This window comes from Ixodes scapularis, unplaced genomic scaffold (assembly GCF_016920785.2).
Source record: "Ixodes scapularis isolate PalLabHiFi unplaced genomic scaffold, ASM1692078v2 PGA_scaffold0__279_contigs__length_252992795, whole genome shotgun sequence".
NCBI classification, from domain to species: Eukaryota; Metazoa; Arthropoda; class Arachnida; order Ixodida; family Ixodidae; genus Ixodes; species Ixodes scapularis.
This window is the reverse complement of record NW_024609835.1, coordinates 241,977,028-241,991,014: the sequence shown is the minus strand read 5'-3', so window position 1 is coordinate 241,991,014 and position 13,987 is coordinate 241,977,028. Positions and strand designations below refer to the sequence as shown.

The following is a 13,987-nucleotide window of genomic DNA, read 5'->3' as shown; positions in this document are numbered from 1 at the left end:
TCAATAAGTAAACATAAATATAATTGCAAAAATGAAAAGCTGGAGAAAAAAAAAAGAAAAAAAAAACTCGCAAGAACTCGTTGGAAGTGTTGTATTCTTGCGTATTCAGAGGCCCAGAACTATGAAACAAGTTTCGCCTACCAAAATGTGTACAGGCCAAAAGAAACACGTCCCACTGAGAACGTAAAATGAGAGAATTTTTTTTTTATGACGCGCAGATCTTGACCAGTTTTAGAAATCTTCACCCATAAGTTAATTTATTTATCAACGTGAAAAAAACGATAAATACATTTTTTTGTATTCTGCAGATGGTAATGATATGTACTGTCTCCGGTGGAATGGGGGGAAAAAGAATACCAAGTTTAGGGCATAATTGTCCGTAGGTACATGTTTGATATTTATTCGAAACACGGTCTTGAATAACAATAATCATATATTAAGACGACAGTCACCTAGGCTATGTATAGATCATTCTTAAAACGTTTAACATCTCTACCATAAATAGCTTCGGCTATAGCGCGCTTCAAATATGGCACAAACGACAATTGTCAAAAACCCGTCGTCCTTCCTCGCTCCTTCGGGAATCTATTTCTTTAAAACCAAGCATGCCAGATGATTGAAATAAACGCCGGTCTTTCGAAGTTCGACGAACTTCGAATTTTTACCCTAAAAATTCGAAGTTCGTCGAACTTTTGACTTTTCAGGACATTAATAAGTTCGAAAATTATCGAATTTCTTAGCGTAGGAAGTTCGAAAGTTCTAACGGCTTGGAACTTTTAAGTGCAAGAAGTTAGAAAGTTCGAAAATCATCGCATTTCTATTCTATCAAGTTCGAAAGTTCGACAAGCATCGAATTTTGCAGCGTAATAAGTTCGATAATTTCAAAAGCGTCGAACTTCTTAGTTTAATAAGTTCGAAAATTCGACTTCCGTCGAATTTCTCGATATGGAAGGGTCGAAAATTCGAAATCTTTCGAAATCTTTCGAACCGCGTGATTCGATCATCGAAACTTTGATTCGAAAAAAGTTCGCGGCATCCCTATTTAGAAGAGCTTGGAACACTCGGAAATGATCTGAATGAAATGCATTTTTGACCCTTAACGTTATTCACCTGAGCAAAAAAACTATGCAGTGCTTAGACATTTCCTCGTCCAGATGGTTGCGCATAAAATCCTTGACACATTTCAGGCAAAGATCTCTCTCGCTTTTTTTTCTGTCACATTTGGAGTGATTATGTAACCCTTGGCACACTGCATAAATTTCGGCATAAACAACTCTATGCTTACACGAAAGGTCACCCTGCTGCGGAAGTCGTAACGCTGACGTCACGATCTTCACGATGGCGTATCATAAAAGGTTATTCGTTTTATTTTCGGACAACCCCTGTAATATGTCTGCTTCAAAAAGTGAAGGTCAAGAAACTGAAATTGTAAGGGCATGAAGAATATATTTAACGGCGGCGTTAGTATCTTTTCGTTATTAGGCAGAACTGTGTTTGCCAGTAGTATACTCTCAGAAAGGTTTTTCGGTTTTCAGCCTCATAAAAATGAGTTTGGTGAAAGTGTTTTTTCTATGCATAGCGTTGTTTGTCAGTGTACATTCCACCAAACCTTTTCCCGATGTTCCGTCTGAGTACGTAACTTCTGACTGCAGAGACAAAGCGACAAAATTTCAAATATCAAAAGGAATGAGCCTTCCACTGGCGTACGACAGCGCACAATTTTGCATGTATCAAAATTTACAGGTGAGTGCTTGGAGATTGTTATAGAATTCAAATTTTATTCTAGCCCACGAATTACACTTCTATATTAAGTAAGGAAGCATCACTTCTCCCGCTTACAAAAAGCTTGGACATTTCCCAGCATCTACATCTAAGTAACACGCGCCTTTTTGCAGCCATTTGTACGCGGGGATAGATTTTAACGCGAGTAGGGGAGTTTAGAGCTTTATAAGTCAGCTACAGTGCAAGCCACACACAGCCATCGGACTGCCCTATCTTTACATACTATATATATATATATATATATATATGAAAAACTAACAGAGCTGCCTTGCATTTAGATGACTACGCCTCTGTTGTCATGTGAAATGTACAGTGTACAAATAAAAAGGTTCCCAGCATTAATACTTTTCCATCCTTGAGCAGAAATTTGGCTTTGAATGCCAGTCGGAGATAGTTAGACTCGTTTTAGAGTGCAGCTCTTAGGCTCCCGTTTTAAGCTTGAGCGGCGTCGCCGTCGGCGTCGGCGTCGGCGTAACCGCACGCGTTGCATTATGGAAATGATGCAACCGGGTGTAACCGCGCGTTGCAATATGGGAATATTTCCCTGCTAAACTTATCGGAAAATGTTGCGAAATAATTTCCCCGTTATACTTAGCAGGAAAATTTTCCGCTACATTTAGCGGGAAAACGTTCCGTTAAATTTAGCAGAAAACTTTTCCCGCTAAATTTAGCGGATAAATTTTTCCGCTTAATTTAGCGGAAAAAGTCCCCGCTATAATTGGCGGAAAAAGTTCCCCGCTAAATTCAGTGGACAATTTTCCCGCTAAATTTAATGAAAAATTCTCCCGTAAATTTAGCGGAAAACTTTCCCCGTCAAATTTAGCGGAAAAATGTTCCTTCTAAACTTAGCAGAGAAAGTGTCCCGCTAAATGTAGCGAAAAAAATTTCTGCTAAATTTAACGGAAAATAATCGATGCTAAATTTAGCAGAAAACATTCCCCGCTAAATGTAGCGAAAAAAATTTCTGCTAAATTTAACGGAAAATAATCGATGCTAAATTTAGCAGAAAACATTCCCCGCTAAATTTAACAGAAAAATTTCCCCGCTGAATTTAGCGGAAAAACATTAAATTTAGCGGGAAATTTTAGCGAAAGTTTCCCGCTAAATGGAAGGGGACCAGGAGAGAGGAGGGGAGGGTACGGAGGGGGAGGAGGGGCATGCGCTCTCCTCCATACCCTCACTTCCTCCTCTTCAAGAGCTGTGCTCTTATTCGACATTACAGAGAATTGTAAGAGCCTTCTTTTTTTTTTGTTTTTTAGTCCCAAGAAAATGATTGGCTGGGTTATTTTTCATGCATAGCGCTATTTATACGCTCATATCAGACCAACTCTATTCCCAATGTTTCGTCTAGACCACGATTGAAAGGCCTTTATTAAACAGATGCTTAAGCAATATTTGGATTTTACAAAATAAGGCCGCAGAAGCGTTGAACGGGACGCTTTGAACTCCAAACCATCACGTGTACATCGATATCTCAAGCATAGGGCGGCATTTTTGGAAAAGAAGGGCGCAATCAAGCGAGGAATGTGACGGCACAATTTTCCTGGAATAGTTGAGATAAGCGGAAACAGTCTCGCTTCTGCTTTCTTTGTCGAGGAGACGGAATGAGAATCGCGACGTGACACGTCTCGTCGACCTCGCCTAACACCTCCGATACTCATTTTCACCTAAAGAATAAAAGGAAGTTTTGCGCCTTGTTCATACACCGCGCAAAGTAGTTCTTAGATGATTTGGTTGTTTGAGAAAAAAGAGATGGTCTGGCATTTGAAACCTGTATGACTTTATAAGGTATCAACTGCCTAATCTACAATGCACCTACATATATCTTAATTCTCTAGATGAAGGGTAAAATTAGTATTGCTTTGCGAAGACCCGAACTTTTTTTACTACGGTTCTTGATGTGGAAAAGAGTATAGACAAGAAAGCCTAAGTGCTGAATTTTCTTGCATCACTAAAGAAGGCCACCGTAGAACAGATATTACACACGACAACAGCATTTGGGTTCAGTTAGGAGTCGTGTTCATTCTGACTGGAAACGACTTCTAGCCCAACACTGACGCCGCAGTCGTGTTTAATGTCTGGCCTACGCTGTCCTTTTTCGTTGACAATGGAAAATTCAGCACTTAGGCTTCGTTATGAATGAGGTGTTGCCTCGTCGGACGTGTTCAATCACACACTTTTTAAAAAAACTACGGGCGTCCGTTAGAGATATTGCTGTACGAGTGATGTTTTACGGTTTTACAGCGTCCCGTCAATCGCTCCAGCGCTGTTTTGTCAGCTCCACATTTTGGTTCAAAATCCCTTTAAAGAAATTAGAGTAAAGACGCAGGCGAGCTAGTGACGCATCATAGTAGAAAAAACCCGGAGACAAGGAGCTAACAAGCACACGAACGACACCATCTCAGAACCCGCATCCGGGGAATCATCAACACTAGACCCGCAAAAACGGTGGTGTCTCATCGTCCAAAACAAACCTTAGCTCCCAATAACTGTCTGGTACAATTTCGCGATAAAAAAAAGATCAAAGAAGAGAATTAGAAGAAATCATCCCGGTAGACAAAGAAAAAAAACAAAAACTAGAGAGACAAGAACGTCCCTGTCTGTTCATCCAAAGTCAAAGAGGGCCTACTAATACAATTTCCGCCGCTCGTAATCCTAATTGTCTCCTTAATAGCCCTCTTGAATGGATATTTTTTGTTTCTAACGACAATCGACTCAGCCCAGTCTCGGTAACGATTATCGCACTTACTGAGATGGTTTGCAACTTCAGAAGTGACTGAAGGGGAGTTAGCCACTCTTTTATGTTCTAAAAGCTGGTCGTTAAGGCAGCGGCTTGTTTGACCTACGTACGAGAACCCACATGCCAAAGGAATTTTATTTACTACTGTCATCTCAGAATTATTTGCCGGATGTCTATGATTTTTTCGGCAACCATGTTTGTCCTCCGAAAAAGGAGTGAGCTTGCTTGACTTAAAATCATTTTTGAAAACGACGTTTACACCATGGCTCTCTGCCAAGGCCTTGAGGTTGTGAGAAAAGAGGTGGAAGAAAGGCAAGCACACCCACGTTTAAGTTTTCTTGCGGGGAACCGTAACGGAACCGAAATTAAAGAGAACACTCCTCAACACTCTCAACTGGAGAGACGAGCTAGAACCTGAAGCAACCAGTCCTGACATTTGAAAAGTAAAACTCTCATGAACATAGCGAAAATAAGGCTTGCTTAAAGCAATTTTGAGGAGAGAGGATACTACAGCTCTTTTCACTACTTTCGGGTCGCAACTTTTTCACTTCTGACTGTGTTCAGTTTTTAGATTTAAAAATTTTTCAATCCCAAGGATTGTGCTGGAGCTACGGCAAAGCTGCCCAGAAACCGGTCCTGCCATTTCAAAGTTGACACCCGAAAGCAGTGAAAAGTGCAGTAGTATCCTCTCTTCTCAAATATGCTTTAAGCAAGTCTTTATGCAACAAAAATATTAATGATAATAATAATATTTTATTTGTACACGGATTTAACAAGGCAGATACACGGATCTGTCAAAGCTAGTAGAGGCTTGTGGGACAGCACCCTACAGTTCATGCTGAAAGAGTCCCCACAAACAAGAAGTTCACAACTCAAACTCAACTACAGATACAGATGTAGGTGATGATGGTGATTCCAACATATGCACACAGAAATATGCAGTCACAACTTCTCCCTAATACCTTGAAGTGATTGTTTCAATTTCTTAAATCGTCCACAACATAGATGTCATCTGGTAAATTGTTGAAAATAAATGGAACGTAAAAATTTCGCACTCTTTTTCCATACTTTGTTTCTACGAAAGGCACTTCAAACCGCTTAAATACGTCGAAGAGGTCTACATAGGACACGAGGTATCTTAAAGTATCGCTCCAGAAGTATTTAAAACAACTTGTGTACAAGTAAAGGATTAAAGAAAGGAAAACCCAAGCATGTTAGCATTTCTTCCTCAGTTTGTGACACTGCACCGTACATTATGCGTTTAAATATTCCTTTCAAAACTGAGTTAATCTTTTTGCCCCATAGTCCGTGGCTGTGACCAAAAATAGTTATCTCGTGGCGTAATACACTGTATGCTAAAGCGTGAGTTATTGTCCTTTTCGTTGAAATGGGTATTAGAGATTTGGTATTATACAGCAAACAGGATACTTTTGGGAACGGTTTACAAAGCTGTGATAAATAGGCCTTCCGCGACAAGTCACTCTCATCGTATTCCTACAATTGTATTCCTCCATTTCTATATTATCATCGTAGTGTAGTTATTGATTATATTGATCAATTATATCATCGTAGTGTAGTTATTGATTATATTGATCAATAATATCATCGTAGTGTAGTTATTGAAACTATGTGGATGTTTTTTTTTATCATATTTTATTGCATTAGAGTGTAGATACTGCATGGTGAGCTTGATACTGTTTGTGTGGGGGGGGACATTGTGATTATGACAAGTAGGGTGCTGTCCCATAAGCCTTTACTGGCTTTGACAGGCCCGTACCTCGACCTGAAGAATTATGTGCTCAAATAAAACTATTATTATTTCTATCAATTTTGTTATTATTATCAGAGCTATGGAAAGCCAATATTGACCGTATTTGAGGGGAATATTGAAACGCGTGGCATATAATATAAATTTTCCTCCTGAAGGAGATTTAGTCGACACACTAGCGTTGCCAAACTTTAGCTCTCTTTTTGTGCAGAGTTTGGTGCTCCGCCATTATTGGTCATGATTTCAAGCGCCCCTTTGTTTGCTCTGGGAATCTTCGTCAGTCGCCTTGTTTTTCAATCTCCCAATGTTTGGCCCGTCATGGAATGAGAGTTCGCTCCTACTACGTGCCATCCATCTTTAACAAACTTTCAGGTTGACTTTTCAGGGCTAATAAAAACAGACAATCAAAGAAAATTTTGACTAACGGGAAACTTAATTAGCATTGTACCATTGTTTTTACGTTACTTTTCTTGATGTCACGGGTTTTGTCTGACAAGCCTCTATTGGTGTAGGACGGACCCGTTTCTGTTACGTGCTTATCTTCATAGTGAAATAAATTATTATTATTATTATTGATATTATTTCAATGACTTGGAGTTTGATAAATCAATTACGAGGCACGGGTGTAAAGAGATCGATAGATTCCTCCCTAGAGAAAGTGTTTGGTAACAATACGACAAAACAAGTAGAGGATTTCAATAAGTTTTTCGCTACATTTTCTGGAGTAGCTCGGGCTGGATACTATGTTCACAGCAGATTTTCTTGATTCAAATGTTTCCTCGGCATTCCTTCCCGAAATGTCTGAACTTGATCTACGCACTTTGCTTTTCAGTTTCAAAACTAACAAGGCGCCCGGTATCGGTGGTGTCAGTGCAAATGATCTGCGCCGAAATTATGATTCTATAAAACTTGTGCTCCTTCACATGTTAAATGGTTTCATTTCCTCCGGGATGATCCCGGTTGATTTGAAAAGAGCGCTAGTGAAGCCCGCATTTAAGGGGGGAGAGCCTAAAAAGCTTGACAATTATCGACCAATTTCCATTTTGCCCTGTATTGTTCAAATCTTAGAAAAACATATTTTTCAAACTATGACGGCCTTTCTTGATCACTTTAATATTCTGTCGCCCAGTCAATATGGGTTTGTCAACGAACGTGGGACACAGCCACTTTTGGAAGATTTTGCAGATGAATTACATCTAGCCTTCGAGAGGCATCAGATTGCTTGCGCACTTTTTATTGATATAGCAAAGGGGTTCGATTCAGTGAGTCACGATATTTTACTAACAAAATTGCAAAACATTGGATTCCGCGGCCCATTCCTTTCTCTTCTCCGGAACTTTTTAACTGAGAGGACACGGCTAGTTTCTATAGGTAATAGTCGAAGCTCCCGAGTTACTTTAAAGGCTGGGGTTCCCCAAGGTTCTGTTTTGTCACCTCTTCTTTTTAACATTTTTGTAAACGATATGTCTAACTCACTTTCAACATGTAAATTGTTCCAATATGTGGATGACACAGTGTTGCTTTCAAAACATGTTGATTATCCTGTAGCAATCGCATTACTCCAAGAGGACACTTCTCAACTTAATGACTGGTTTAAGACAAATTGTCTTACGATAAATGCATCTAAAACTCAGCTAGTCTGCTTTCGTAATCCTTTTAAGATGTTAACGCCCAATCATCCTATATATATGCATACCTCTCTTTGTACATCTTGTAACTGTTGTCCCATATCTTATGTAGATCAAGTTAAATATTTAGGAATTCAATTCGAAAGTGATTTGTCGTGGAATTCTCATCTGTCAAAACTTTGTAAACGACTGAGAAATGTATCTTGTTTACTGTACAATACCAGATTTTTAATAGCTTATTCAACGAAAAAGACAATAGGTCACGCTTTGGCATACAGTGTTTTGCGTTACGGAATAACTATTTTTGGTCACAGCCCAGGACGACGGGGTCAAAAAATAGACTCAGTCTTAAAAGGAATATTTAAAAGCATTGTTTATGGTTCCATATTGCAAACTGAAGAAGAGATCATAGCAGTCTTGGGCTTGCCATTGTTCCACTCCTTATTGGTTCAGACCGTTGTATTCAAACACTTTTGGTGTGATAATTTCAGGGTGCCTCATGTCGTATCTAGATCACTTCGACATACCGAGCGCTATGAAATGCCTCTTGTAGTGACAAAATACGGAAAAAGAATTCGGAGTTTTTATGTTCCCTATATATTTAATACCCTACCGGACGATGTTTACACTGTGGACTCACTAAACAAACTGAAGCAAATGCTCCGATCTAAAAGTGCAAGTTTTTAACTGTGCTGTGTATGTGCATGTATTTGTGCGATCATCATCGTTTATATTGTGATGTATGTTGAGCTTGGAAGCTTACGTGTGTGGGGACGCTTTTTTATCACAAACTGTAGGGTCTTGTCCAACAAGCCTTTTGTCTGGCTTTGACAGACCCGCCTCACTATGAAGTGAACTACACGCGTAAATAAACATTATTATTATTATTATTATAATTAGACACGTGTGAATTTATTGTGTGAAATTTGTCCTTTTTATCCTATTTATTTTGTTATTTGTGGGAACGCATCCAAACTGTATTTGCCTGACTCAGCAAGAAACATCTATGTCTTCAAACCGATATATCGTGTATATTTTTGCATTTTTGCAATATTTTGTGTGTGGATCTGTGTGCTAGTTAGTGTTCTTTTTATGACTCATCTTCAAGCTACATAAAAACTCGACTAAAACACTAACTGTGACTTTCCGCCCATTTTGTGATGAACCATTGAAGTGTGTGTGTGCGTTTTCCTCTGTGCACGTGATGTGAGTCCGTGCGAATATTCGGTCTGCCATACCAAATGCCGGATCTTGTTCCACAAGCCCCTGCTGCTTTGACGAGACCCAACACTCAAGTGTATATATTTGCAATATTGATAAAAAATGTATTATTACTATTTGTTGTTTATTATATATTACAAAATATTATTTCCCGTATCTGTGCGAAGAATGATTGCCCATTCGCTTGCAGCGTCCCTCGCTACTCCATCACCGTGTTCGGCAATTCTTTTGACCGTTGGAAAACCAAAGTGGACTGAATACTGAAAGCTGACGTGAAAAGTGTTTTTTTATAATCTTGAAATACCTGACCACTCCAATATTTTCGATGATTTGCAACTACCTGACTTCCAAAACTTCTATGCCCATTCGGTAATATTGGGACACTTTCGTAATTCTAATTTTAACATCTCAAGCCCACCCTCACGTGATCTTCGATATACACACCCTTTTCGCATACGTTCTTCTCGCGCTCGTTGTGGCAAAAGTACTCGTGCGTTCTATGTACCACATACTTTGTCTCACTTGCCGCCTGAACTTCTAAGTCAAATATCGATGGGCAAAGTAAAAAAAAAATACTTATAGGTATTCTGTTTTCATAAGGAACTATTGGTTGCGGGCTCTATACTTTTTATTTTTATTGTAGACTCATTATGCTTAGTAATGTTGTCAGTCTTGAACGCTTGCCTTTCTAGAATATTGTTTGGTATTCTTCTCTTAGTAGGGCACGTTATTTTTAACAGAAGACTCCTTTCTTGAAATTAGTTCTAATCGCATAAAATTAAGTTTTGCGGCTTTTCATTCTACTTTGACATTGCTCCTGATTTCTGTTTCAGTGTGTGCATAGTATTCTGTCGCGTAAAATATTCACGTTTTAAATATAATGACTATCATTAATAAAATCATGTTTACATTTCTTCTTTTCTTAGGGCGCAGCTCTTAGGCGCCCGTTTCCGGGTTCGGCGGCATCGCTGTTGGCGTAACCGCGCTAAATTTAGCGGGAAAATCGATGCCACGTGACCTCAACACCAATTCGATTCCCCGCTAAATTTAGTGTAGAAAATGACTTCACATGACTTGGTGTCACGTCACCTATGAACAAGTTCAGTTGCTCCGCTAGATTTAGTGGGAAAATTGACGTCACGTGAGCTCAACAGCAATTCGATTTCCCGCTAAATTGAGCGGGGCATTGAATTGCTGTTGAGGTCACATGGCGTCAAATTTTCAGCTAAATTTAGCGGGAAAACTGAATTTCTTCATAGGCGACGTGACACCAAGTCATGTGACGTCATTTTCCAAGAAAATCGGTGAATGTGCGGTACTCCTGCTGACTGATTGACCGTGTATTTATCTGCATTAATGTTTGTCTTCACTTTTTTGTGCTATTGCTTTCGTGTCGCTTTTTATGTCTTTTTACTCCTTGACTTCGCTCCCTTGCTTATATTCTTTGTCGCAGTGTTTCCCTCGTGCTTAAAAAACACAACTGCCTGTTCTTGGCCACGTAATAAACATTATTCATTTTTGTTGGCATTTGTGATTTTCTGTTCGACTTCACGAGCAGCATGCTCATCAAGCTGGTGTTCATCATACAAGCCATAGATGGCTTTGATGAACCCGTGTCTGTACCTGGTTTTATGTGTTCGTGCAGTAAACATTATTATTATTAAATTATTATCACTATTATTATTATTATTATTAAATTCACTATACCGGCTCTGTTTAGGTTTTGGATACTATGAAATCGCTCGATTTGGCTTTGACGACACCCCACACTGGAAGGTCCATTTGCCGCATGAAAGTCCACCGGTTCGATAAAAGAGCTAGGCAGGTTAATATGACAATATATGATACCGATCTGCTTGGACACTGTACGTAAGTAAAGAAGCAAATATATGCATTCACACATAATTGCTTACACTTACTTGAAATTGCTGTCTTCTGGTGTCACCTTAAATTCAAAATATACCCAATAGCACCGGCAATGCTTTTCACGCAGTTCGGCAGAGCCTTGTAGAAATGGCTAGGTGTAACAATATAAAGTTTAGACAGATATGACGAGTTCAAAACAATTTTCGAGTACGTGAATTCGGTTATCCGCCCATGTGAGAGAACAGCACCGTTTCAACTTATTAACTTCCATATCAAGCGCTTATCCAGTAATGCTAAAGTTCTAAAGTTTCTTGAAATAAAAAAGCACGCTTTCTTTCACTGCTATGATAAGTTCTAAAATCTGGTGGAAACAGGTTATTCGAAAATATTTCTAAACCTGTCTCACCAGCACAGGTTACATTTTGTACTTTTTTAAGTTTTAAAATACCGGAACAAGACATATGAGAATGACGCAGCTGAGTACATATGACAAAGTAGAACAAACAAACAAATAGCAAGAAGTGTATATGAAAATGTCCTGGCTTTTAAATTTTGCTGATATACCTTTTTGAAAGAAAAACTAGTTCAAATTTACTTGACTTAGCACTGATATAGGTGGAAATTAAATGAAGTTATGATGAAGCCGCTGAACGATACTAGATATCAGCACTTTGTCACGAGACCGCATTCTGTAACTCATGGCAGGATATGCTGTATCTGGTCCGCTCTGTGGTTCGGTATTGACCTTTCATGAGCATTTATGGAAACTTCATGCAGATACACGCTTTGCTTTTTAACATTTAAGTTATTTTAGTAACGTATTTGCCACCCTGGTGAAATATTGAACACTTTTCACTGGATTTCGTGACTTTCGTACATGTTTTCTTAGAAGAGGCCTTACATTTTATTCAACAGCCCATCCAAATTTTCCATGGGAAGTCGGTATAATTTCTCCGGGCCTTGAGGGTAAATATGAATAAACCAGCAAAATTAGCCAAGATTTCTGGAGCACTGCGTGTCTCTTTGCGTTCGCTTTTACGGGAATAAAGTATATTAGAATTTGACACTGTATTAAACTTGTTAGAGCTCAGTGAATGGCGTACCCTACGAATGGCTTGATACATCACTTAGATTGTTTAATTGGGGTACTGAATTGTTATTCGCCCGCCGGAGGGGTTTCTTTGATAATGAACATTCCTTTTCCCTCATTCTTATTACAGTCCGCGGAATGCCACAGTTATTGTGAAGGCTTATGAAGATTGGAGAACCAAGGAACTTTCAGAATTAGAAATTCCACGAAAAATAGGTAATGCCCGCGATAAGAATTGTTGAATCACCTAATATTGTCAAAAGCTTTGCTCATACAGGTGTAAAAATTGACGCAGCTGCCACAAGCTCACCGTTAAGACATTTTCTAGATTTCTTTGGAAGTTTAATGGATTCAATAGAAAAAAAAATTCAATAGGGTTCGTGTATCCGGAAACAGACTTAGTAAAATATTGCCTTAAAAAACCTGTACCACAAAAAGTGTCTTATTGTCCTAGTACTTTGTTGCCCAATTCGACAGGTATATCTTGTCATTCTGGCTGTAACTCGATCTGTGCATTCTGCTCAGAGATAAAAATGAAATACGTTTACAAATCTCTGTAATGCGAAATTAGAGCGCAGCTCTTGAGCAAGATGAGGGGAGCGAACGGAAGGTAGAGTATGCCCCTCTTCCCCGTCCGTACACCCCCTTTTCCTCTTCTCTTCTCCTGCCCTCCCATTTAGCAGGTAATTTTCCGTCTAAATTTAGGAAGAAAATTTAGGAAAAGTTTCCCGCTAAATTTAGTGGGCCAAGTGTGCCCGCTAAATTTAGCGGGGAAACAGTGACGTCCCATAATGCAACGCGCGCGCTTACTCTGCCGCCGAGGGCGACGCTGATGGCGATGCCGTTCAACCCGGAAACGGCCGCCTAAGAGCTGCGCTCTAAAATGCACGTGCGTGTGCTTGTTCAAATTTACAGAAAACAACCTACTGAACTGAAGCACATATCTTGATCCTACAGTTGCGAATTGCCTGAGACAATCGCTCATATAGGTACACTAATTTTATTCTTCATGTTACCTCGGACGAATGTCCAAGGTAAGGTTGCACTAGTTTCTTCTCTAAGTCAATACATACGTGTTGGATATGGTGCCTACAGTATTGTTACATAACTTTCGCAAGTTACCGAGTATATCTGGCTTACCTTTTACGCGAACGTCTGCTGAATACAACATAATATAAGTATATAAATAATTATATTTTTAGGATGGAAGGCGCAATCAATAGACAAGAAAAAAGCCCGACTTCTTTTTACGGATTACAAGGAATGTTTAATTTTAATTACTGCGTACTTCTATGGAAAGGTGAAGTGTAAGTAACTAAACACAATTTATTTACTAAATGTCTAATACACATAACATTGCGATGAACTGGTTTTCGTTTTTCTCTTTAAAGGCAGAGTGTAAACAACCAAGAAAATCACAATAATGTTATATTCGTGCATCACCCTTACCAATTAAGTATTTATGGACCTATTTGCTACGTTAATGCGATGATGCCGAATTTAATGTTCACTTGTAGAGCCCTTTGTTGCTACTGTAGTCACCGAGAGGTGAAACCTTGACGGGCGTGGCTTATAATTGTTCACGTTCCTGCCTTGTCATTCGTTCCTGGACGTTCTTGTCGGCCAATGGCACGATATCATTGGCTAAGGAGTGATAATGAGATTCATAGACTAAAGATGGCCTGCGTTTTTTAATATGTCGGGGACTATAGGTTGTGAGAATATTTAAGATCAAAATTCGAATTGATTAGTGATTGCCCGAGTAATCTGATTTGATTTTTGAATTCCTAGTATTCGAGTTGTGGAGTAATTCGGCTCATCATATATCGCTGGACAAAAGTTGAAGTTCATTAGGGAACCCTATCTGTGTGGTAATCGAGTCCTCGCAGGTT

The 13,987-nt window shown here is 39.2% G+C and overlaps 1 protein-coding gene across 1 annotated transcript in view; it reads left to right on the top strand.

Moving 5' to 3' along the window:
• The first annotated feature begins 1,545 nt into the window (after nt 1-1,545).
• Nucleotides 1,546-13,987, top strand: part of LOC115313699 — a 29,163-nt gene continuing 16,721 nt past the window's right edge. Inside the window, exons 1-4 of the mRNA XM_040217108.1 lie at nt 1,546-1,743; nt 10,860-11,008; nt 12,226-12,311; nt 13,298-13,402. Of these exons, the coding sequence (XP_040073042.1) occupies nt 1,546-1,743; nt 10,860-11,008; nt 12,226-12,311; nt 13,298-13,402 (538 nt within the window). The remainder of the gene's footprint in view (nt 1,744-10,859; nt 11,009-12,225; nt 12,312-13,297; nt 13,403-13,987) is intronic.